The 24844-nt window shown below is 37.4% G+C and overlaps 1 protein-coding gene across 2 annotated transcripts in view; it reads left to right on the forward strand.

Annotated features, from left to right (window-relative positions):
- Positions 1 to 24844, forward strand: part of LOC105514544 (mitogen-activated protein kinase kinase kinase MLT) — a 193630-nt gene that overhangs the window by 86521 nt on the left and 82265 nt on the right. For both annotated transcript variants that reach the window (XM_011945967.1, XM_011945966.1), the window contains exons 3-4: positions 12209 to 12296; positions 20623 to 20724. In XM_011945967.1, coding sequence (XP_011801357.1) covers positions 12209 to 12296; positions 20623 to 20724 — 190 coding nt within the window. The remainder of the gene's footprint in view (positions 1 to 12208; positions 12297 to 20622; positions 20725 to 24844) is intronic.

Genomic DNA, 24844 nt, shown 5'->3' on the forward strand with positions numbered 1-24844 from the left:
AGTAGGATTGTAGTTAGGACTAGAAAGGAAAAGACTGGAAGACTTCAAATCCCTTCCATTCTTAATATTCTATCATTCCAGATTATCTTTACTATATATTAGTTAGGGTTTGGTACCTTTTTCTTTTTTTTGCAATTAATAAAACTAAAAATGTCTGCCAGCTATCACACATATGCCTTTAGTTATAGTTTATGCAGACAGAACCCCAAAATAGTAAAATCATTAATGTAGCTGAAGAATCCAAGTGTTCAAGACACGGTCTAATGGGAGTCTAAAAGATGTTAAAGGACTTTCAGACTATTTTAAAATTAAATTTGCTAAATTCTTTTAAATGATTTTGTAGATTTCCATAATAAATGTGGCAAACATTTCTCTTATGGGATGTAAATAATCAAACTCTGTTTCACTGGAGAGTATAAAGCACTTATCTAATCAGATTGTGAGAGTCGCTCAAAATTTCTAACCGTGTAATTTTTGCATAGAGAGAGAGAGTGCCTCCTGCTGTGCAATTAACTGGTTTTATTAGCTGTAAATTTGGTTGATGCTGGTTCTTGACCTGATCCTGCACAGTTGAGTGTCAGGAAGGCTTGGAAACCTTATAGTGGGGACAACAGCTGAGGCCCTAAGAGAAGCTGATGAGTTGTTTCTCACGCTTCTGTAAGTAAAGAGAGCTTTGGAATTTTCTAGACCCATTAATTTTGCTTTGTTCATTTTATTCTGTATTCAAATTGGGTTTGTGAAGTGGAGTGGTATGGTTTACTGATTATAAGCAGGGCTTTGAGATCATACTACCTGTATTAAAAACCTGGCTTTGCCATTCCTTATACCCTTGGGCAAGTTTTAAAGTTTCTCCTTACTTAGGTTTCTTCCCCTGTGAAAGGGTGATTAATAGTAAGCCCTAACTCATGGTTTGCTGTGAGAATTTAAGGGTTCAATCTACATGAAGTTTTTGGCCTAGCTCATAGTAGGTACTGAATACACGTTAGCTAGTATTATAGAGGGGTCTTCAAGTTGAAATCTCTTTTGAGCAGGGGAAAGTTTTAATAAAAAATGTTTAGAAAGACCGATGATTTTACTGGACTTTTTTTAAAGGGAGAAAGGGGGAAGAAAATATACAAAAAGAGGCAGAGTTAGGCGACCTGGCATCAGACTTTATTACTGACATTTACTAGGCAAGTAAGCTTGAGAAAATCAAATCAAAGACCCAATTTTCTCAACACTTAAATACAATGTAATATCTCATTTGTGAGAGTCAGGTAAGATAAATACTTTGAAACTGTCAAAGTGCTGTATATTTTACCTAAAATATATGTTTTTAGGTAAAAACATAAGTAAACAAGGACAGTCGAATATAATAAATACATGAGGCTAATTAAAACAAGCAAAATATGTAAATGGAATCCATTGACGGAAGACATAGGAAATTTATGTATAAGCTTGACTTGCCTCTGAATGATCATTGATTATAAAGGAAGGGGAAAGATGTCAGAGAAAGGACTTAGCATTGGTGGAGCAACCTGGCATTTGCTGGGCACTGGAGTAGGATTACTGTCTGCCTTTCACAGATGAGAAAACTGAGTCTCAGGTTAAATTACTTGCTCAAAGTCACCTCACTGATAAGTGGCAGAGCTGACATTATAACGAAGCCTGCGTGACAACAGAGGATGTCCTAATACAACATGGTTAATTACCTCCAATCTATTTGTCACATATTTATTGAGCACCTATTCTGTGTGGTGTTAATAATACATTGATTTTTTCACAAAGATGGATAGAAATGGAAAGCATGAAGGGATCTGAATGATAATTTTGTGCAACCAAGTCATTTTGTAGGAAGGAAAAAAGGCCCAGAGTGACCAGGTCGCTTTAGGGCCATCCATTTTGGAACAGAATTAAATTTTTACCCACCTAGTCCAATATTTGATTAAGTTATATTGCTGTTCAATTCCTTAGATGCCTAATCCTTCATTAGTTCCAATTTGAAGCCTCATTTGGGGATTTTCTTTCTGGATAATTTCCATGTAATTGCTTTGACCAAGTTACATAAGTTGTTTGATGGAAAGCCGACTGAATTCTTGTTTGTGCTTTTGTCACCCAAACTGAGTACAAGTTGTTTCAATGTATTTTACTTTTTCTTTCTTTCTTTCTTTTTTTTATTTTAATTGAGACTGGACCTTTGTTGCCCAGGCTGGAGTGCAGTGGCACGGTCTCAGCTCACTGCAGCCTTGACCTCCTAGGTGCAAGTGATCCTCCCACCTCAGTCTCCTGAGTAGCTGGGACTACAGGCGCATGCCACTGCGCCTGGCTAATTTCTGCATTTTTTTGTAGAGATAGGGTCTCACTCTGTTGCCCAGACTGGTCTCAAACTCTTGAGCTCAAGTTATCTGCCTGCCTTGGCCTCCCAAATGCTGGGACTACAGGGGTGAGCTACCACACCTGACCTTACTTTTTTCATGTTATCAGTGACATTCTGGTGTGAGCACAAAGAATGTGAAATCTCTTTGCCTTTTTGTGATTTGGAAATAGCTCTTGAATCCCTGTTCTTAAATCTTCACTCTGTTTCATTCAGTTTTTGCCACCCTCCTATCCTGCCAGGTGAGTCTGCCCTTAGTTGGGTATGTACTTAACTAGAGAGCAGCTCTAGATCCCTGGAGGGAAGCCCAGGCTCCTCCCAAGTGGCTGCACGCAGTGAGTCGGCTGCATCACACCAGGAAAACCATTGAGCAATAGGAGACTTCCCAGCACTGGTGATGTTTGTAATAAATATCCCCCATGACTCCATCTCAGTTGTTTAAGAAGAGTGGGGAAATGACTGGTGTATTTTTTTTTCATAGCATTCTTAACTGTTTCTCTTCCAAAGAAAAGTCTTCATGATGTCAAACATCATTCAGAATATAGGTATTCTATTATGGATCTGAATTCAGTCCATTTATCCCTCTTTATTGCCCTGAATACCTAAAGAGCATCATTTGAAAAAGAACCTGTGGAATTGTGAAGGTTGCTGCTTTTTATGTGACTGTGACTGAATGGGTCTTGTTAAGCCCAAACTGACTCGAAGGGCATGACCTGTATATGACTCTCTGGTGATTATATACAGGATTGAAAATCCCCCAAGCCTACTTTTAAAGTTGTTCTTGTAGCACAGCAGTTTTGGATGTAGAAAGGCTGGTTTTCCATCTTGTCATACATGTAAGAATGAAGTTTTTTCTTTTTATTAAAAAAAAGCCCCTGGTTATGATACTGTTGGGGTAAACATGCACTGAATTAAGCAGCATTTTGTTTTGTTTTGTTTTTGACTCCATCAAGATCCTGGGATCCTGAAACTTTTATACTTTTGGTAACTGAGATTGAAAACTTTCCTTTGTTTTCTTTATAATCGAAACCTGAAATTATTAGCAGGCAAGAGAAGTTCTCCCTACATCTTTCCTGAAATAGCTAGCTGTTTTGACCTTATAGATTTGTAAATACTGTTTTAGGAGTTTCTAAATCAGTAATTTCTCCTTGCGTTCACCTTCTGCTGCATAGTTCTGTACTCGGTAGTGATAAAGATAAGAGGTATGCTTCACTGAGGGGACCCTGGTTCATTTGCTGTGGATATTTATGATACTGGCCCTGGCCTAGGAATGGAGCTTGTGTGCAATGTGGCCTCACTACTGAGAACCAGGGGTCCATCTGTCAGCACACAGCAAAGGAGTGCCTACCATAGCTTTCAGGCTGAATAATGGGTATGGAATGTGGACTTGGCAAAAGGCTGGCTCATCTGTAGAGGTGATTTTGGAAATACATGGCAAAATGTATTGGGTAGAAAATTGGAAATAGAGGGTTTAATGTTAAGCAAGCTTTTCATCCTTGCTTAATCTTAAATCCTACAAGGCAAAGTAAAAATACAATGCAAAGGCAAGGGCATGCTTGAAGAATGCAAAGCAGCAAAGGATTCTCAAGAAATCGTGCTCATGTAATTGTCTTGGACAACAGAGCCTACAAAGAGGCAAAGTGCAGCTGTCCAAATCCTCATTCTTGAAGTTTAAATCCACAATGAACTAGTGAACATAACTCTCAACTGTGCTTCCTACTGCAATTATATAATTGATTGACTGTTATTCTTATGAAATGTACCCTAAGTAACCCTTAAACATGTAAAAGAACAGAATGAATACTGAAGCAAATCCATACCTTCCGGCATTTTACTCTTCTTACTGTACGGTTCAGGGTTAACATTTGCTGACATAGGCTCTCCATAATTATTTAAACACACTGAATATCAGTATCATCAAATACTGTTCATTCATCCTTTAAATGTTACTGAGTGCTTCCCATATATAAGGTATCTGACTTTTCTCACTCATGTGGTATTATACTAGACATTTTACAAGAGGAGCAAAGTAGCAAAGACTCTTCTAAAGGGTAGCAGACCATAGGAGCAGACATGAGAAGGGAGAGGAGCATTATGTAATAAAATGCTGAACCACATGCATACCGAGTAGGTTGAAGTCCATCTAGAGCCCACGCGATTTCCAGTATCCACATCTTTGGTCTCATGGCCTCTCAGAACCTGTGGCCTTCTGTAAGAGTAACCCGAGTGAACCCTAGTTTGTTCCAGAGCCGTATCAGGAGAAAATCACAGGTCAGTGGTTAACTAAACAAGTCTTTATATGCCTACCATAGTCCTGGGAAGGTTAAGGAAAGAGCTTCACTTCTTCCTGACCCAATCCTAGGGAGAATCTTTCCATGCAAATAAATATTTTAAATTTCATATTCATGTGTTCTTATATGTATTACATATAACATGCCTGTACTGCTTTTTCTCATTATAAAAATTACATAGACTTATTGTAAAGAATTTGGGAAATAGAAAAAAAATTATGATCCCTATTCTTTCTGCCACTTAGAAATAGATGACCACAATAATGCTTTCTTTCTTCCTTGCCTTTTTTCTATACACATAATTTTTATTTTTAAAAAATGTAGGATCATCTCCTATATTCTTGAACTTTGGGGAAATATAGTGACTCTGGATCATATTGGTATTTTGGAGATACAGTTTTTGGGGAGAGCCTTGGACCTTGGATGTAGAGTGCAGTGAGGAGATGGCTTCAGCTGAGTGATTAGATGAACTACTTTTCTTTCTCTTACTACCACACTCTGATAAAATGATAAACTCTTACAATTGGTGAGGACCGGCCAGGCATGGTGGCTCACACCTGTAATCCCAGAGCTTTGAGAGGCTGAGGCAGGCAGCTCACCTGAGGTCAGGAGTTTGAGACCAGCCTGACCAACATGGCAAAACACCGTCTCCACTAAAAATACAAAAATTAGCCAGGCTTGGTGGTGGGCATCTGTAATCCCAGCTACTCAGGAGGCTGAGCTAGGAGAATTGCTTGAACCCAGGAGGCGGAGGTTGCAGTGAGCCGAGATCGTGCCGTTGCACTCCAGCCTGGGCAACAAGAATGAAACTCCATCTCCAAAAAAAAAAAAAAAAAAAAATGATGAGGACCTGGAGATCAGGGTCTGTGGAGTTATGTGCTTAAATACCACACACCCACTACTAGAGGACTTGAATGAGTAGTTGACATTCGTGGGCAAAAGAAGTGTATACCTTGTGTCAGTGCCACATCACACACAGAAGCATGGACTCCACTGGCACACAATCCTGCTGCTAGATGGAGGGAAGTAGCTGTTGACAATCAGAGAGAAAAGCCTGTTCTGAGTATAAGATGTAAATAGAGCCTGCCAGCCTTATGATGTGGGGCTTCATAAACGATTGCTTTCATTCTATACCCATCAACAAGTTGTTGTTGGTATCTTTGCTTTCTTTCACAAAAAGTGAACTGAGTTTTATTTTTACAATATTTATCAAATAAATACATATAGAGTATATTAATGAAATACAAAAGGTATAAAACAAGTTTTTTAACTTTTAGGTTTAGGGTTACACATGCAGGTGTGTTACATGGGTAAATTGTCTGTCACGGGCGGACTGGTGTACAGATTATTTTATCACCTAGGTAATAAGCTTAGTAGCCTATAGGTAGTTTTTCAATCCTCACCCTCCTCCCACCCTCCACCTTCAAGTAGACCCCTGTGTCTGTTGTTTCCTACTTTGTGTCCATGTGTACTCAGTGTTTAGCTCCTACTCTTAAGTGAGAACATGTTGTATTTATTTGGTTTTCTGTTTCCTGCCTTTGCTTACTTAGGATAATGGCCTCCAGCTCCATCCATGTTTCTGCAAAGGACATGATCTTGTTCTTTTTTATGACTGCGTAGTATTCCTAGCTCCATCCATGTCACTGCAAAGGACACAGTCTTGTTCTTTTTTATGGCTGCATAGTATTCCTAGCTCTATCCATGTTTCTGCAAAGGACATGATATTGTTCTTTTTTATGGCTGCATAGTATTCCATGGTATATATGTACCACATTTTCTTTATCCAGTCTTCCTTTCATGGGCATTTAGGTTGATTCCGTGTCTTTGCTATTATGAATAGTGCTGTGACAAACATGTGTCTTTATGGTAGAATGATTTATATTCCCTTGGGTTTCCCCATTGTATTCCATTACCCAGTAATGGAATGTAAGTAATGGAATTGCTAGATTGAATGGTAGTTCTGTTTTAAGTTCTTTGAGAAATCGCCAAACTGCCTTTCATAATTGCTAAACTAATTTGCATTCCCACCAGCAGTGTATTAGCATTCCCTTTTCTGTACAGCTTTACCAGCACCTGTTATTTCTTGACTTTTTTTTTTTTTTTTTTCTGAGGCAGAGTCTAGCTCTGTCGCAAAGCTGGAGTGCAGTGGCGCAATCTCAGCTCATTGCAACCTCCGTCTCCCGGGTTTAAGCCTCAGCCTCTGGAGTAGCTGGAATTACAGGTGCCTACCACCATGTCCAGCTAATTTTTGTATTTTTAGTAGAGACAGGCTTTCACCATGTTGTCCAGGCTGGTCTCGAACTCCTGCCCTCATGATCTGCCCACCTCGGCCTCCCAAAGTGCTGGGATTTTTTAGTAATAGCCATTCTAACTGGTGTGAGATGGTATCTCATTGTGGTTTTGATTTGCATTTCTCTAATGATTAGAGATGTTGGGCATTTTTCCATATGCTTGTTGGCTGCATGTATGTCTTCTTTTGAAAAGTGTGCATGTCCTTTGCCTACTTTTTAACGGGGTGGTTTTTTGCTTATAAACTTTTTTAAGTTCCTTATAGATTCTGGACATTAGACCTGTGTGATTGTGAGATGCATAGTTTGCAAATATTTTCTCCCATTCTGTAGACTGTCTGTTTACTCTGTTGATAGTTTCTTTTGCTGTGCACAAGCTCTTCAGTTTAATTAGTCCCATTTGTCAATGTTTGCAAAACAAGCTTTAAAGACACAGAATCTTTAAGGAGTCTATGGCAGCTCTCCAAAATTAAATAAACAAAATAAAATTTGGGATTAGGTTGAAAAAAAGTTTTGAATCGAAGGAAAAGAGTCCTTCTGAAGATGGAGATATTTTTAAACTGTTCGAAATACTTTAAAGAAGATAATTAAAACTATGATATTTAACTTCTTTTAATATCTCTGAATCAGTCGTTTGGAACCTGTGTGTTAGTCGATGTCTAGAAACATGGCAAACTGAGCTAATGGCTCGTTTTCCCCTGTAAACTTATAGAAATGCTGATAAAACTAACAACAAAATACTCACGACCTCCCAGGTTAATTAACAAACTAAAACTTCTGTAATTTTTCCAATAAAGGAAAGAGGAAGGGAGAAAGGAACTGGCCCCAGCTGGAAACAGTAAGAGCAGGCAAACAATAATCTGTAGAGACATTTTGGTACCCTAATAAGGACATGACTATTAGACATTTTTATGAATAGACCTTGATTCCTCCGTTTATGTGTCAGATTGGGGCCCTTTATTTTATAGAGAATCTTAGAGCCTCAGTTAAAATTGGCACTTTGGGAGGCCGAGGCAGGTGGATCATTTGAGGTCAGGAGTTTGAGACCAGCCTGGCCAACATGGTGAAACCCTGTGTCTACTAAAAAAAAAAGGACAAAAATTAGCTGGGCATGGTGGTGCGTGCCTGTAATTCCAGGTACTCAGGAGGCTGAGGCAGGAGAATCGCTTGAACCTGGGATGCAGATGTTGCAGTGAGCGGAGATTGTGCCACTGCACTCCAGCTTGGGCAACAGAGTGAGACTCTGTCTAAATATAAATATATATTGTTGCAGTCTGTCCCAGTCTTTTCTTAGATCCTCCAAGTCCTAGTTTGGAAAATTACATATTTATCTTAAGAATATTTAGACCATAGTTTGTACAACTTTAAGGTGAATATTGAATATGTAGACTCTGATCATTCATTTCTGCAAAAGTTTAGAATACCATTTTTAAAACTTTTTTATTGTGGTAAAATATACATAGCATAAAATTTGCCATTTTAACCTATTTAAGTGTATAATTCAGTGGCATCTATTTGTTTATTTAGACAGGGTCTTGCTCTGTTGCCCAGGCTGGATTACAGTGGCGCAGTCAAAGCTCACTGCAGCTTTGACCTCCTGGGCTGAAGCCATCCTACTGCCTCAGCCTCCTGAGTAGCTAGGACCACAGGCATGTGCCACCACACCCGGCTAATTTTTTATTTTTAGTAGAGACAAGGTCTCACTATGTTGCCCAAACTGATCTCAAACCCCTGAGTTCAAGTGCTTCTCTTCTCCTGCCTCAGCCTCCCCAAATGCTGGGATTACAGGCATGAGCCCCTGTGCCTGGCCAGTGGCATTTATTGTAGTCACAGTGTTGTGCACCATCACCACTGTTTACAAAAATTTTCATCACCCCAAACAGAAACACTGTACCCATTAAGCAATAACCCCTCATTCTCTCCTCCCATCAGCCCCTGGTCACAACCTCTAATCTGCTTTCTTTATTGCTGAATGTGTCCATTCAAGATAGTTCATATAAGTAGAATCATACAGTTTCTGCCCTTTTGTGCCTGGTGTATTTTACTTAGCACGATATTTTCAAGGACCATTCATGTTGCAGCGCATATCCAAACTTAATTCGTGTTTACAGCTGAAATAGTGTTTCATTGTGTTTATATACAACCCCACATTTTATTTATCAGTTGATAAACACTTTGGTTGTTTTTACCTTTTGTTTATTGTGAATAATGCTGCTTTTCGAGTATCTGTTTGACTCCTTAGAATAGCATTTTGCACACTGAGAAATGTGTAGTTCTGTTATATAGAACAGTTTAGTCTTCCAGATTTCACATGTTGACTGAAATTATTCCTGTGTAACTTAAATAAACATAAACATAAAACAAAGAATTAATAACGTCTTATAACTCTCATATATAGGTAAATTCAAAATCAATTTTTCAATTAAACAAAAATAAAATCAATACAGCTTAAATTAACAATTGTTATCCAGTTATGTTTACTGAAAATAAATGGCTTATGTTGGTTTTAATAGTGTAAAAAGATATACTTTTGTATGATGGGCCATTATTTTAGCTTTCCTCATTATCATGTTTTCTTTTTAACAGTGAATGCATTTTTAAACCACTAATCCATTATTTGACGGGCAGCTCATTTGCTAGATTATCCCAGAATATAAATCTGGAAAACAAAGGAAAAACAGGAATTCAGTGAGAAATTATTTACTACACATTTATTGCAACAGTTTTTTTCATGAACTCTTGCGAGCAGGTGCCTATAAAGGCAAAATCCAGAGAGTATATCTGCTTGCTGTCAGAGGATGATTGCAACAACACAGGTTTTAATAATTTGGTTAACTTAACACTTGTTTTTATTGGAGCTTATTTGAATTGCTAACATCATGATGTCATTTGACCTTCATTTATTACAAACATATCACTTACTTATTTAGTCTGCCTCTGTTTACTGTTGGCCCATTTCCATTAAATCAGTACAGCACTCTAAAGGAACATGTTGTTTTTATGATGTTAAATCAGATTCTTAGTTTACTATATAAGAACCTAAAATCTTATTTCATGAAAATATTATTTACTTGGAAATTATACTGCAAATTTTTTTGCAAAAAATATGAGCACAACAAGGGGATATGGGATAATGATTGTTATTTTGACATTAGCATTTGCCAGCCTAACAGCTGTTAGACATGCTTACTGGAACCTGAAATGATCAATCCTATCTCTTCAAGATATCACTTGGCAATATCTTAGATATAAACATGGAAACTAGCTGGAACACTGAAAATCCCATCATGCTGCATTGTGAAGTGGTCATCCAAGGATTCAGAATATTCTTGTATTTATTCTTTATTGATACAAAAATGTTTAATGACGACAAAATTCAGGTGCCCCAAAGAATATTCCGAAGGATAACACTGCCTCAGTTTGACAAATACTGGTTCAAACATTAACTCTATTGCTTTACTCACATTGAACTCTAATGCTTTATTCACAAACAGTTGGTCTACCACTTAAAGATGGGGCTTTGTGATTTCCAAACTGCACATACATTCTATTTTTACAATAAACCTTATTTATTATTTCTTATTAAGAAGTAGTGTTGCCATGTGGATGAATAGTTGCGTTGCACAAATAATATATCTTCTTCCTACTTGAGAAACTAAACTATGAGAAGAAGGTTGCTTGATGAACACAGACCCCTCTATACACACTAGCCGCTCAATAAGTGTTAAGGAATTGTTTGATTAAGCAGTGATAGCCCCCTTCCACACACGTATTACTAAAAGAAAACACTGTCAAATCAAGCTTGATAAGTGTCTCTCACAATCAGTGATATTCTTTATCTCAATTTCATATTGACTCTATGCCAACCCTCAAACTTCTGTTTTCCACCTAGTTACACCATCTTCAAAACCAGTTTCACGGCTGTTTTTAATGAAACCCCGACTCTTATCCTACGAAAAAAATTCACAGCAAATAACACTACTCATAGTGTACACATTCCCAAAGGGGAGTCCCTTTCTGACCAAAGTGTCTCCATTTTCATTAACTGCTGACATTCTTCTTGATGATCCTCTTTCTGGGGTGGGGACTTACAAATCTCCTGTCTATTTATTGCCAATAATATGCCTTTCATTGAAAAATACTAAATCTTTTCTATATTTAACTTATGTGATTTTATACTTCATTATATTTATAATTCTTGATTAGCCATATTTTATCTCCACAAAAGTCATAAAATGTTGATGAATATATGATTTATGTAGTGATCATCTTTCTATTGACATTAGCAGATATACACTATAGTATCTGGTTTCTTTGTTTTAAAAATTAAGTTTAATAAATACAACTTATTTTTACCATGTCATTCTTCAGTACCACTTTATAGTATTTAACATGTTTCAAAATGTATAAATATGGCCTCCTATCAAATCACCACTGAAGGTCAAAAATCTACCTTTATATATTTATAGTACCTTGCATACAGAAGGAGAACAATAATATATTTTGAATAAATGATTAGATAAATAAGTGGGTATTACCTGAATCGATTCTATTAACATTTAAAAATCCCTACCTTAATTTTGACTCATCTAACCAACAGAAGTTCAGTCTGGCTGTAGCCTCTCAGAACAGACATTTTGCAAAATATATATATTTGACTATTAGGAAGAGGACCTTCACTGTAAATAAATGGGGTATCTCTTCAGTCATTCTCCTCCATTATCAGTCAGGTGGGCTTGGAGTAAACACCTCTTTTATCGCTTCTTCAACCCCATTTTCTTTTTAAATTTTCAGAAAGCTTCAGTAGAAATGTTTAAACTTTCAAGAAAGACAACTTTAGCAGAATCACATACTGGTTGGGCACATATATATCTTTGTAAATGTACGTAAAAGAAAACTAAGACCGGGTGTGGTAGCTCACACCTGTAATCCCAGCACTTTGGCAGGCCAAGGTGAGAGGATTGCTTGAGCCCAAGAGTTCAAGATCAGCCTGGACAACATAGACCCCATCTCTAAAAAAAAAAAAATAAATGTAATTAGCTGAGTGTAGTGGTATGTGCCTGTAGTCCCAGCTACTTGGGAGACTGAGGCAGGAGAATTACATGAGCCCAGGAGGCCAAGGCTGCAGTGAGCCAAGATCACACCACTGCACTCTAGCCTGGGCAACAGAGCAAGACCCTAGCTCAAAAAAAAAAAAAAATGAATAGGAAGCCTGTTTTATTCTACTATTATAAATGTGAAATTTTATGCAACTTTGCATTTTATTTTTCATACAGGCAGAAATACTCAGTGTCCTCAGTCACAGAAACATCATCCAGTTTTATGGAGTAATTCTTGAACCTCCCAACTATGGCATTGTCACAGGTAAGAACTCAGCATTTGACTTCTTTCTTTTTCCAATTACCTAGCTTTAGATTCCTTAATATGCTAAAATGCTTAATATTAGGTTCAATCATGAATTGTGTGTTACTGTCAGATGTCACTTTTGTTGCTATAAAGCATTAATAAAACTGATTATATCAATATAATTAAGAATAGTGTTTCCACTTCTACCCATGTTTAATTGTGCTAATTATATCTGCGTAAATGCTATTTAAATGCACTTGCAGCTGCAATACCAATATTTCAAGGTGCCGTTTAACTAAAATTTCATTTAATTAGCTGAAATGAGAGATGTTTTTTGTAACTCTGTGACCTTTTATAAATTAAGATTTCTTGAGCTATTCATGTTGTAATTCTTTGCAAGGCATTTTAATCCCATTACAGCATTCTTTCTTCAAGGTCTCTGACATGAGAACAATATTTTTCAGGTTTGGTCAACTAAGTTGGTAATGACCTTGATCTAAATTATCATATAATTTGGAGCAGCAGTTTATAACTGACAGACATACCCTTTCTAAAAAGGAGCACATAGAAAGTTTTGCCACATGAAAATACAGAAAGACACATATCTTTAATACTTTATGCTCATATTTGTATAATCCACTGAATAGCTTGTAGGTCTACAATAACTCGGTTTTACAACAAATAACTTTGATCTTTATCTTGGTAATTCTTTGATTAAAACAAAGTCAAACAAGAAAACCTTAAAATATTAGCCATATCTTCTCCCACGATAGAGGTGAGAACCTGGATTGTCTTTATAGAAAATAACAACAAACCACCCCTCAACAAAAAGGATGGTATTAAGTACTTTCTATAAATTATCTCATCTAATCCTTACAGTAATCCTATGACATAGATAAAATAATTTCTATTTTACTAGTAAGAAACTACATCTCTAACTTAAGGAACTTTCCCATGGTCACCTAGCTAGTGGTAGAACCAAAGCGCTATAAATTCCTCAAGCTGATTCTCCACAGAAGCTCCTCTTCTATGCAAGCTAGGTTCTAGAAAGCTGTGAGCTGACTGGTTCTTAAACTCAGAGAGACATGGTTGCTGTTATTCCATCTTCTGGCAGGAGGTAGTTTAACATGCTTTTACTGTTAGTAGCATTTTAACCTAAGTTCTTAAGTCGAGGGACTTTTATCCCCAATTCACTGCCTTTAGATCTGTGACTGAAATGGGGCATGCAGCAATTTTTATCTTGAGTCTATATTTCCTACAAACGTGAATACCCAAGAATGGAGTATATTGTTGGTTGGGGGGAGGTAACCATACCTCATGTTTTAAGTCAGATTTCTGATTTAAAGTTAAACCTTTCTTTGTCAACCCATATACCATGTGGCTCCTTTTTTCCGTGTCCATTGTATCTACTTTTTTTTAAACTAGTTATATTTACTTTTTAAATCTGAATCCAGTGTTCTGATCCTCGTTTGTGGCTGATATTATTCCTCCCTAAGAAAGTGTGATACTCCCAAGAGATGAGAAATTCTGTTTCTTGTTATATACTCTTGATGTTTAATGCTTTTTGAAGTATTTTTGGCCAACTAATGAGCGATTCATGAAGTGTTCTAGTTTCTTGAGGTGAGGGTGAAGGGAAGAAAAGGGGACCTGAGTGGTGATACGAAATTATTTTTCCAAGAGTTTACTCTCAGTGGGAAGATATGAAACATTCTTAGCCAGCATATTTCCCCTAGGTCACCTCATCTGAAAGAGGGAGAAATAATCCAAGAAGTTTGCTTTCATTCGGTATTTGTATCACACTAACCAGTCCTTTATTTCATTCGTCCCTTTAGCATTCTCTACTCATACTTGCAACTACCAAATTATTTAGTTAAATTGATTGTATTTTATGGATCCATATCTCTTTCCCTGTAGAGCCAGTAAGTAAGCAACTGTTAACATTAAACATAAGAATTAAAACAACACAAGTTTTAGATTATGAGGCAGTAGTAGATTGTGAATTTATAGCTCTTATTGACCTGTGAGATTGATTATTAAAGACACCTGTTAGATGAGTTTTAGTGTTTTGAATGTATTGATTTGATATGATTATCTTTGTTCCTAGAGATGTTAGTTTTAATTAACTAAGTGCTTATTTATGTGAGCCTTTCAACCTACCTTCTACAGCTATGCTGTGTGCGTGGGTAGTAGAAAATATGATAACTGAGCCCAGTTTGGGAGTGAAGAGATCACATGGATTAGCAATGATGACACTTATTCTGCCACTGGAAGTGAGCACAAATAAGTCTTAGTATGAGGCAGTTAAGAGAGAAACAAAGATAGGCAGAAAAACTCACCTTGATCACCCAGCCCCAGCCAGATACCCCTCTGTGAACCTCATCGTATTTATCAAATGGTGGAGGCTCTGAAGGAGGAAGCTTGGATGGCTTGAATCCATTCAATTTGAGGTAGTTTTTTTTTTTTTTTTAATAGAAAAGGTTGTTGCAGCAGGCAGCTGTTGTCATTCATGCTGAGGGCTTGAAAGAATTATTTATCAGAGTGGTGGAATGGAATGAGCAATGGAATGGGAATTGTGAGATGTGAGATCTTGTCCTGATTCCCAGAGCTTCATAGATGGGTCACTGATGATCTCTCTCTGTCTCAGTTTTCTCATGTGATTGAAGGGACTAGAATACATGATCTCTGTGTGAGAGTATGTATGTATGTGTATAGTTGTGCATGTGTGTTCGCTGAAACTTTTTATCACAGACATATAAAACTTGCTAATCAGGAGACCTGGGGAAGAGACTAAGAGGCAGCTTTCAATTTATTTCCCATTGAAGAGAAATGAACATCTTTCTCCCAGATCTACAAAGAAATGGGGTGACAAGAAACTCAGACTCCAAAGCCAAAAGAAACAATAATGGATCATCTTTTCTTTTTTTCTTTTTCTTTCTTTCTTTCTTTTTTTTTTGAGACGGAGTCTTGCTCTGTTGCCAGGCAGCAGTGGTATGACCTGGGCTCACTGCAACCTCCACCTCCTGGGTTCAAGCAATTCTCCTGCCTCAGCCTCCTGAGTAGTTGGGACTACAGGTGTGTGCCACCACGCCCAGCTAATTTTTGTGTTTTTAGTAGAGACAGGGCTTCACCATATTGGCCAGGATGGTCTTGATCTCTTGACCTCACGATCTCCTTACCTCAGCCTCCCAAAGTGCTGGGATTACAGATGTGAGCCACCACGCCCGGCCTGGATCATCTTTTCTTTGATCTTTGGAAACCTCTTCATTCTGTACTACTACTCCCATTATTTTATTTCTCTGTGTGTGTGTGTGTGTGTGTGTGTGTGTGTAAAACATAAATACATGAGGGCAGGGGGAGTTCCTGGGAGATGAAGGAAGGAGTTGTTAGGTACCAGACCATGTCTTTTGTAGCAAGCCAGATTGGAGAGGATCTGGTAATCTAAGAATAAAAAAAGGGTGGCAGACTGGGTCCCCGGGTTCCAAAGAGAAGTGATTTAGGATCCCAGATGCCTGGAAATTGCTCTTTGTTCTCAGGGGCTGATCTCACCTCTTAAGTTACCTGTTCTGCGTTAGCCTCTATTACTCCTCTAAGAGAGGAGACTAGTTCTGCATCATTTCTCAGCAGGCCCAAATTCTCATTAAACCCAGCCAAGGAAAACATACTAATTTTTAAGTGCCCAATCTCATTTCCCTTAACTTGATCTTGATTTATTTTAAGCACAGATACATCTAATTTGCATGTTTTGATATTGTGCTGGTCTTTTTTTATTAGTCAATTTGAGACAAGTGTCACATTTTGTTATAACACATTTCAGACATTTGCATAAATTTATTTATTCTATTATAATCTAAATTAAGCTTGGTCTTGGTGACATTACAAAGAGATTTCATGGTAATGGTTTTGTTCCAACAAAACTGATATTATGTTTACCTTTTTTGATGCCAGCTATTGTCACCGTAAAACTCAAAGGGAAGAATCATCTTATAAATGAAAAGGAAATGTTTGCTTAATGTGGTTCTTAATGACTTAAAAAAAAATGAAACAAATGCTTTATACCAAAATCCAGTAAACTACTTTCTTCGGAGAAGTGGTTTGAAAAGCATGTAACCATATGTGTATATAGTGAGTCCACAATTTCTAATGGGAAAACCAAAAGGATGAAAGAATTGAATGCTTATTTAAAATAGTTAAATGTTAGTTTAGCTATCCACATACCTAAAGATGATATTTTATATGAAATAAAGGTAATAATATTGCCTTTCTTGCAACTTCAGTCATGAAACCATTTTATTTAATCATGTATCTTTTTTATTATACTTTAAATTCTGGGATACATGTGCAGAACGTGCAGGTTTGTTACATAGGTATACACGTGCCATGGTGGTTTGCTGCACCCATCAACCCATTATCTACATTAGGTATTTTTCCTAATGCTATCCCTCCCCTAGCATTAAATAAAACCCCCCCACAAGCCCCGGTGTGTGATATTCCCCTCCCTGTGTCCATGTGTTCTCATTGTTCAACTCCCTTTTATGAGTGAGAACATGTGGTGTTTGGTTTTCTGTTCCTGTGTTAGTTTGCTGAGAATGATGGTTTCCAGTTTCATCCATGTCCCTGCAAAGGACATTAACTCATCCTTTTTGTGGCTGCATAGTATTCCATGGTGTGTATGTGCCACATTTTCTTTATCCAGTCTGTCACTGATGGGCATTTGGGTTGATTCCAAGTCATTGTTATTGTGATTAGTGCTGCAATAAACATACGTGTGTGTATGTCTTTATAGTAGAATGATTTATAATCCTTTGGGTATATACCCAGTAATGGGATTGCTGGGTCAAATGATATTCTATGTCTTCATCATCATTAGAATGACTTTTTAAAGTTAACATGGTTTTTGGAGTAGTGTCTTAACTATAGTATAAGATGTTTGAAATATCATGGTTTGGGGAATCTCTGTATTATACTATCTCTGGATATTTTTCTCAAGCTACAAGTACCCAATGGCATAACATTAGGATCATTGAATATTTTAGTCCCATATGGTGTATTTGTAATCATAACTGACTGCTTTTCAAAGTGATCTTTAGAAGACTTGTTTTCAGTGACATCCCGCAGTTGGGATTGCGAGCTCATGGTTCCAGGAATAAATGCTGTGTGTTAAATTTTGTTACCCTTCCCTGCTTCCCTCCCTCCCATTTGTCTTATTCTTATAGGTGACCTTTATAAGCTTTGAAAAATTGGCTTTGATTGAGGTCATCTCAGACTTATATATTTTTCCCCAAACAGTGTTTTGTTGTTCAAATAAAGTAATGGAGAGAGCATCTTAAAATATGAGGGGTTTTAGAAGTTCCTGAATGTAAGTTGACTCATTCTTTTCTTAGGTATAATTTTACAGGACTACAGTTGCCATCTTTGTGATATCCACATGACTGTTCCAAGTGTAAACATATTTGTCTTAAGAACTGTGTCGGCCGGGCGCGGTGGCTCAAGCCTGTAATCCCAGCACTTTGGGAGGCCGAGACGGGCAGATCACGAGGTCAGGAGATGGAGACCATCCTGGCGAACACGGTGAAACCCCGTCTCTACTAAAAATACAAAAAACTAGCCGGGCGAGGTGGCGGGCGCCTGTAGTCCCAGCTACTCCGGAGGCTGAGGCAGGAGAATGGCGAGGACCCGGGAGGCGGAGCTTGTAGTGAGCTGAGATCCGGCCACTGCTCTCCAGCCTGGGGGACAGAGCCAGACTCCGTCTCAAAAAAAAAAAAAAACACAGTTAAAAGTCTAGGGAAAAAGCCTTACATTGATTGGCAATTGATTTTCATCAAAGATGCCAAGACAATTAGGTAAAAGACAGTCTTTGATTGCTGAAACAATTAGAAATTCGTATGCCAGGGCCAGGTGCAGTGGCTTACGCCTGTAATTCCAGCATTGTGGAAGGCTGAGGCGAGAGGATCACGAGAGCCCAGGAATTCAAGACCAGCCTGAGCAACATGGCAAAATCCCATCTGTACAAAAAATACAAAAAAAATTAGCCAGCGTGGTGATGTGCACCTGTAGTCCCAGCTACTAGAGAGGCTGAGGTGGGAGGATTGCTTGAGCCCAGGAGGTTGAGGCTTGCAGTGAGCCAAGAGTGTGCCACTGCACTCAAGCCTGGGCAACAGAGTGAGACCTTGTCTCAAAAATAAATTCATATGCCAAAAAAAAATTAGAGTCAAACCTCAGACCATACATAAAAATGAACACAAAATGGATCATAAGCCTAAGTATAAGGGTTAAACTATAAACTCCTAAAAGAAAAATAGGAGAAAATCTTCATGCTTTGGGGTTAGGCAGAAGAGTTCTTACAAATGATACCAAAAGCACAGCCATAAAAGAAAAGTTGATAAATTGGAATTTATAAAAACTAACAATTTCTGCTCTTTGAAAGATGATCTTAAGAGAATGAAAAGACAAATGACAAACTGGGAAAAAATATTTGCAAATCATATATATGACAGAGGACTTGTATCTAAAACTAAAAAAAATTATTAGAACTCAATAAAACAACCCAGTGTAAAAATGGACAAAAGATTTTAATAGACATTTTGCTTAAAAATATATAAAAGGGACTAATAGGCACATAAAATATGCCCAACTTCGTCAGTCACTAGGGAAATGCAAATTAAAAGCACCGTGAGATACCACTAGTGTTATACGCACTACAATGGCCATAATCAAAACAACAGACAGTACTGCATGGCACAGTCACATGCGCCTGTAATCCCAGCTACTTGTGAGGCAGAGGGTGGCAGGGAAGGACTGCTTGACAACAGGAGTTTGAAGTTTGAGGCTAGCCTGGGCACCATAGCAAGACCCCTTTCTCAAAAAAAAAAGACAATATAAAATGTTGGTGAGGACATGGAGAAACTGAAACCCTCATACATTGCTGGCAGGAATATAAAATAGTACAACCTCTTTGGAATACAGATTGATAGTTTCTTTAAAAGTTAGACATAAACTTACCATATGGCCCTGCAATATCAGTCCTGAAATCTACCCAAGAAAAATTAACATATTTACACACATAGACATGTACACAAATGTTCATAGGAGCATTATTCGTAATAGCCAAAAACTGGGAACAATCCAAATATCTATCAACTGGGGACTGAATAAATCAAATGTAGTATATCTGTACAACAGAATAGTATTCAGCAATAAAACAGAATGAAGTCTTCTTGTACGCTTACCACTTGAGTGAACTTTGAAAACATTATGCGGCCAGGTGCAGTGGCTTAAGCCTATGATCCCAGCACTTTGGGAGGCTGAGGCAGGTAGCATTGCTTGAGCTCAGGAGTTTGAGATTAGCCTAGACTACATAGCAAGACCTCATCTCTACTGGAAAAAAAAAAAAAAAAATCAGCCTCAGCATGGTGGTGTGTGCCTGTAGTCCCAGCTACTTGGGAGGCTGAGGTGGGAGGATTGCTTGAGCCTGAGAGGTGGAGGCCGCAGTGAGCCGAGATCAAGGCTGCAATACGCTGTGATCACACCACTGCAGTCCAACCTGGGCAACAGAACGAGACTCTGACTCCAAAAAAATAGAAAGAAAAAAGACATGATGCTGAGGGAATGATGTCAGACACAAGGAACAATTTGTATGATTCTGTTTATATGAACTATCCAGAAAAGACACATTGGTAGAGAGAAGAAGCAGATTGTAGGGCTGGGGTGAGAGTGATGATTAACTGCAAACCGGCACAAGAGAACTGTTTGTAATAATGGAAAGGTTCTAAGACTGGATTGTGGTGGTGGTTGCCCAACTTTATGAACTTGCTAAAAATCATCCAATAATATACTTATTGCAGGTGAGTTTATGGTATGTAATTTATACTTCATTCTTAAAGGATTTTTCTCACTTTTTTGACCTTTTGTGCTTAAATTTTGAGAACTCTTCCAAGTCCTTATGTGGCAATGATTGATTTGTTTGCATTGTCATATAAGCTCTCTGATTTATGCATTTAATATCTATCTCATAAGAATAACAATTTTTAAAGAAATATCTATTTGCATACATACCTTTGTTTCAGATTTATTCTTCCAACACCTCTTCGTGTTTCTCAGTTCCAGCTAAATGGCTTTTGATTCTCAACTGAAGTTTACTATTCATTGTATGTTACTGGTCTTGTGTTTGACAGATATTTTTCAGGATGACATTAACTTTTAGAAACCACAGCATGGAATAATTTTTTATATACTTTTGATGTCTTTTGTTAAATTCTTTAACGTATTTTCTCAATGAAAATATAAAGTCTTATTTCTGAAATGTACCTTGATTTTAATTATATGCTTATCTTTCCTTTTAAAATAGAATATGCTTCTTTGGGATCACTCTATGATTACATTAACAGTAATAGAAGTGAGGAGATGGATATGGATCACATTATGACCTGGGCCACTGATGTAGCCAAAGGTAATAATATTTGGTATATTCTTACAGAATTGGTGGGGTGCATTTTCCCCTCCTGAAATGGGGACTTACCATCAGAAAATGTTTTATTCTGTCTTTAGATGTTCTTTTTTCAGAGCAAAAGTAGTAAGAATTCCAAAGCTGATTGTACAGATAACATTTTAGGTCATTGTCTTTCCACTCCTGAATTGTTTTCACTTTCTCTTTTGTCTACTTTATTTCTATCCATGAAATCTAGTTGTAGCTTCAGGGCAGACATGTTTGTCATGTTTTGTGATATTATAATTGACTAGCTTGCTTGACACATTAAATGGAAAAATCATAATTCTGTTGTTCTGAAAGTCTCTACTTAGATTCAGTATCCAGAAAACATGATTTATTGTAGAATTAGTTCTACTCATTTTGTATATATAATATGCTAAAAATAGAAACCACTTGCAAAAAATAATTTTTATTTGTCCTGCCATGTAAAAGCAATTCAGATTTTATTTTACATTTAATGTAAACTTATTTAGGCATCACTGTTGGAAATTAAATATTTTTAACGCACCAAACCCCTAAACAAGGTCTTTTTTCTCATACATTCCTGCATAGAGGAATGCTTTCTAAAGCAATTCAAACTTCATTTATTTTTATCTTTTTTTTTTCCATTTTCCTAACTGAACATTTCTGGGCTTTATTTATAACTGTCAGAGTTGCTTTGGAAACAACTTCATCTAAATAATGAACACTGATAGTTATATTTGTATTCTAGCAACCCCTACAAAGTGTGTCTGAATTTTCCTGGGGCAATTAACTCCTTTACATTTTACTACTCCATTCTCTACAAGCATCTCTTTACAAAGCAAATATAATGTGATTTAGCACTCAGTAAGGGAAGCAACTCATGCGTTGATTTCACTGTGTGACTTCCAAAAGTAGTAGTGTTTCCTTTGGGGAATTGTCTATTTTAAGTTTCATCAACACCTACCAAATTCTTCAAATAGGAAAAGTGAAAAAAAAATTTTTTTGAGTTTCATGCTAGATGCTGCTGCTGAATGATGCCTCATTACATTATAAAAATAATAAGCTCTGTGTTTAGGGTAGTGTGCCTGAGACTTTAGCTATGTTAATTTGCTTAATTGTGTATTGATGCATCGGGCATCTCAAATCATACTGAAACTTCATATTCTTAAAGATATTTTCATGTAACATCATAGAGACTTCTCTTCTTGTCAGTAGAACACAAGGACCAGCTCTGTGTAAGCAAGGTGATGTGCCTTGATTAGGAGCTGCCTGCAACATTGTGGAAATACCCTTCAATAATGTAAATGCATATATAGGTAGTCCTTAACTTAACAGCATATCGCCTTACACACATTTGCATTTAGGGTGCTCAGCCAGTTACAACCATGTCATTACTTATTGGCACTTAGAATAGATAGACAGCAAACAAATCAGCTAACGTCAGTCACTCTGCTTCCTGCTGTGCTCTACTTAAGCATACCTGGTTCCCACTCTGGGAACCTCTTCTCCCTGCACCCCCTTAAGCACGTGCCACATCATCCCGAGTGAGGGGTAAGTCTCTTGGCTCCACATCAGCTGAGTCATTCTTGGCGTTTTCTGGAGAGTGCTAGTGCTCTGCATCAGAAGGGCAAGGAAGAGAAGGAATAGAATTAATTAGGTAGCAAACCGGACCTGGTGCAGTGGCTCACGCCTGTAATCTCAGCACTTTGGGAGGCCGAGGTGGGTGGGTCGCTTGAGGAGACCAGGAGTTTGAGGTCAGCCTGGCCAACAAGGCGAAACTCTGTCTCTACTAAAAATACAAAAAATTAGCTGGGCGTAGTGGTGCACTACTCGCCTGTAGTCAACTACTTGGGAGGCTGAGGCACGAGAATCGCTCAAGCCCCAGAGGTTTGCAGTGAGCCAACATCAAGCCACTGCACTCCAGCCAGAGTGAGACTCAGTCTAGAAAAAAAAAAAAAAAGAATTAGATAGCAAACTGGCACCAGAGTTAAAAATAAGGAAGGAGAGGCCAGGCGCAGTGGCTCACGCCTGTAATCCCAGCACCTTGGGAAACTAAGGAAGGCGGATCACCTGAGGTCAGGAGTTTGAGACCAGCCTGACTATCATAGAGAAACCCCATTTCTACTAAAAATACAAAATTAGCCGGGCATGGTGATGGCGCATGCCTGTAATCCCAGCTACTCGGGAGGCTAAGGCAGAACAATCACTTAAACCCGGGAGGCAGAGGTTGTGGTGAGCCAAGATTGGGCCATTGCACTCCAGCCTGGGTGACAAAGCAAGACTCCGTCTCAAAAAAAATAGGGAAGGAGAGAATGGGATTGGGCCCCTGATGGTGTCCAAAACTGCAGATTAATAAAATCCCTTTTGCCTGTCTGGCTAATGTGTTTCACCTCAGGTGAGAAGAGTGAGACAGAGAAGAGGCTTGTATGTTTATGGACACAAGTAATACTTAACATTTAAAAAATCCTTTAAAGATGGCCCATAAAAAAACAAATCAGGGCTTTAGGAATGACTTCAGCTTTCTCTGATAAAGCTGTGTGTAGAACTTAAGAATTTAAGAGATTAAGTAGGAAGGCTTGATTTTTGTTGATTCTGTTTCAAATTCAGCTATGTACCTTTTGGGTTGACCTATGGTTGAATCCACTGGAGCAATGATATGTTGAGAAATCAAAAAATGAATAGTTTATTTTAAGTAAAGGTTGATTCATGCATTTTGAAATAGGCATTGCTCAGCATCATTGCTGTTGAGACAATATCTCCTCAAAGCAAAAAAGGGTCTCTTCTTTCTGGATGTGAGGATAAATGGAGGGTGGACAAGCAAGTGTATCTGAAATTGCTGCAAGTCAATCAGCAATGCTTAAAAGGAACAATTAAAGCAGTTAAACTCCAATCCAGTCTCAAAATGGTCACCACTCATTCCAATTCTCCCCAAAAGTCTCCTCAGTTATACCTGTCAACTCTTTTTTTAGGAAACCCTGAATGTACACCTGATGAAAGTATTTTTCAGCCTTCTTAATTGTTTGCAATAAAAATAAGGCAGAATTATAGATGGATCTACAAAAACATTAAAGAGAATTTTATGTGAGTGTGATGACTATTGTTTATATGAAATATTATTTAAATGTGTACTATGCACTGTACACAAATACTTTATGGTATTTTTGCTTATGATAATCTGCCATGAGGAAGAAAAGTGCCTATATTTAAAGCTTTTGTATATGAGTCTTGTTTTTTGAAATCCTTACTTGTCAGCAAGTGTAGAAAGTATCTCTACCAGTAATAGTAATTATATGGTTCCTACCTGAAAAATTATTAAGGAATTTGATAGATTATTAAATGCTACCCAAGTTGTAGCTATTGAATTTTTGCAGTTTGAGGGATGTGGAACTTCGTATCAGAAGAGAAATTTCCTTTATCCCAGTTACATCTTATCTAAGATCACATAATTACTAATACTTGTGTTAACTTGACTCTTTTCAGTAATATCATTCGGTGATGTCATTAAAAGGCAAGAGTTTAAATTTTTTTATTTTCTTTGTCCTTTCACGATTCTTCAATATACAATAATTAAAATAGTAGAAGAAGAAGAGATTTTAAAATTAACCTCTATAAAATTAAAATGTTCTATACACTTTAAAAAGCCAAAGCCTCTTATTAAATTATTTTCAATGTATTGTTCATTTTAAAAAGAAACCTGTTTGATTTGGAGGTGAGGGGGAGACTATTTCTGCCATTATTTAGAAAAGACAACTTGAGAAATAAAGAAGATATATTTTAGTAGAAAATCATCCTTTTTTTATTCTAAAGGGGTAGACAGTACATAAATACAGAAAGGGTCAAAAACTACTAAGATGGTAACCATAAAATATGTCTTTAAAGTATAATTTTTGACTCAAAATAATAAAACTCTCAAAAGTTTATATATACCCAATATACTGAAGTAATTTGATTTACATCCTAAATATGATGGAAAGAATTTTGGAGTATGTTGAAATACAGATTATCTCAAAGATTTATCCTTGTGAAAGGAATGAAATATTTTGTAACTACTATATACTTTTTTTATCTGAAGATCATAAAATTGTTTACTAACCATAACTAATCCTCCCAGTTCTCC

This window comes from Colobus angolensis, unplaced genomic scaffold, assembly GCF_000951035.1.
Source record: "Colobus angolensis palliatus isolate OR3802 unplaced genomic scaffold, Cang.pa_1.0 Scaffold247, whole genome shotgun sequence".
NCBI lineage: Eukaryota > Metazoa > Chordata > Mammalia > Primates > Cercopithecidae > Colobus > Colobus angolensis.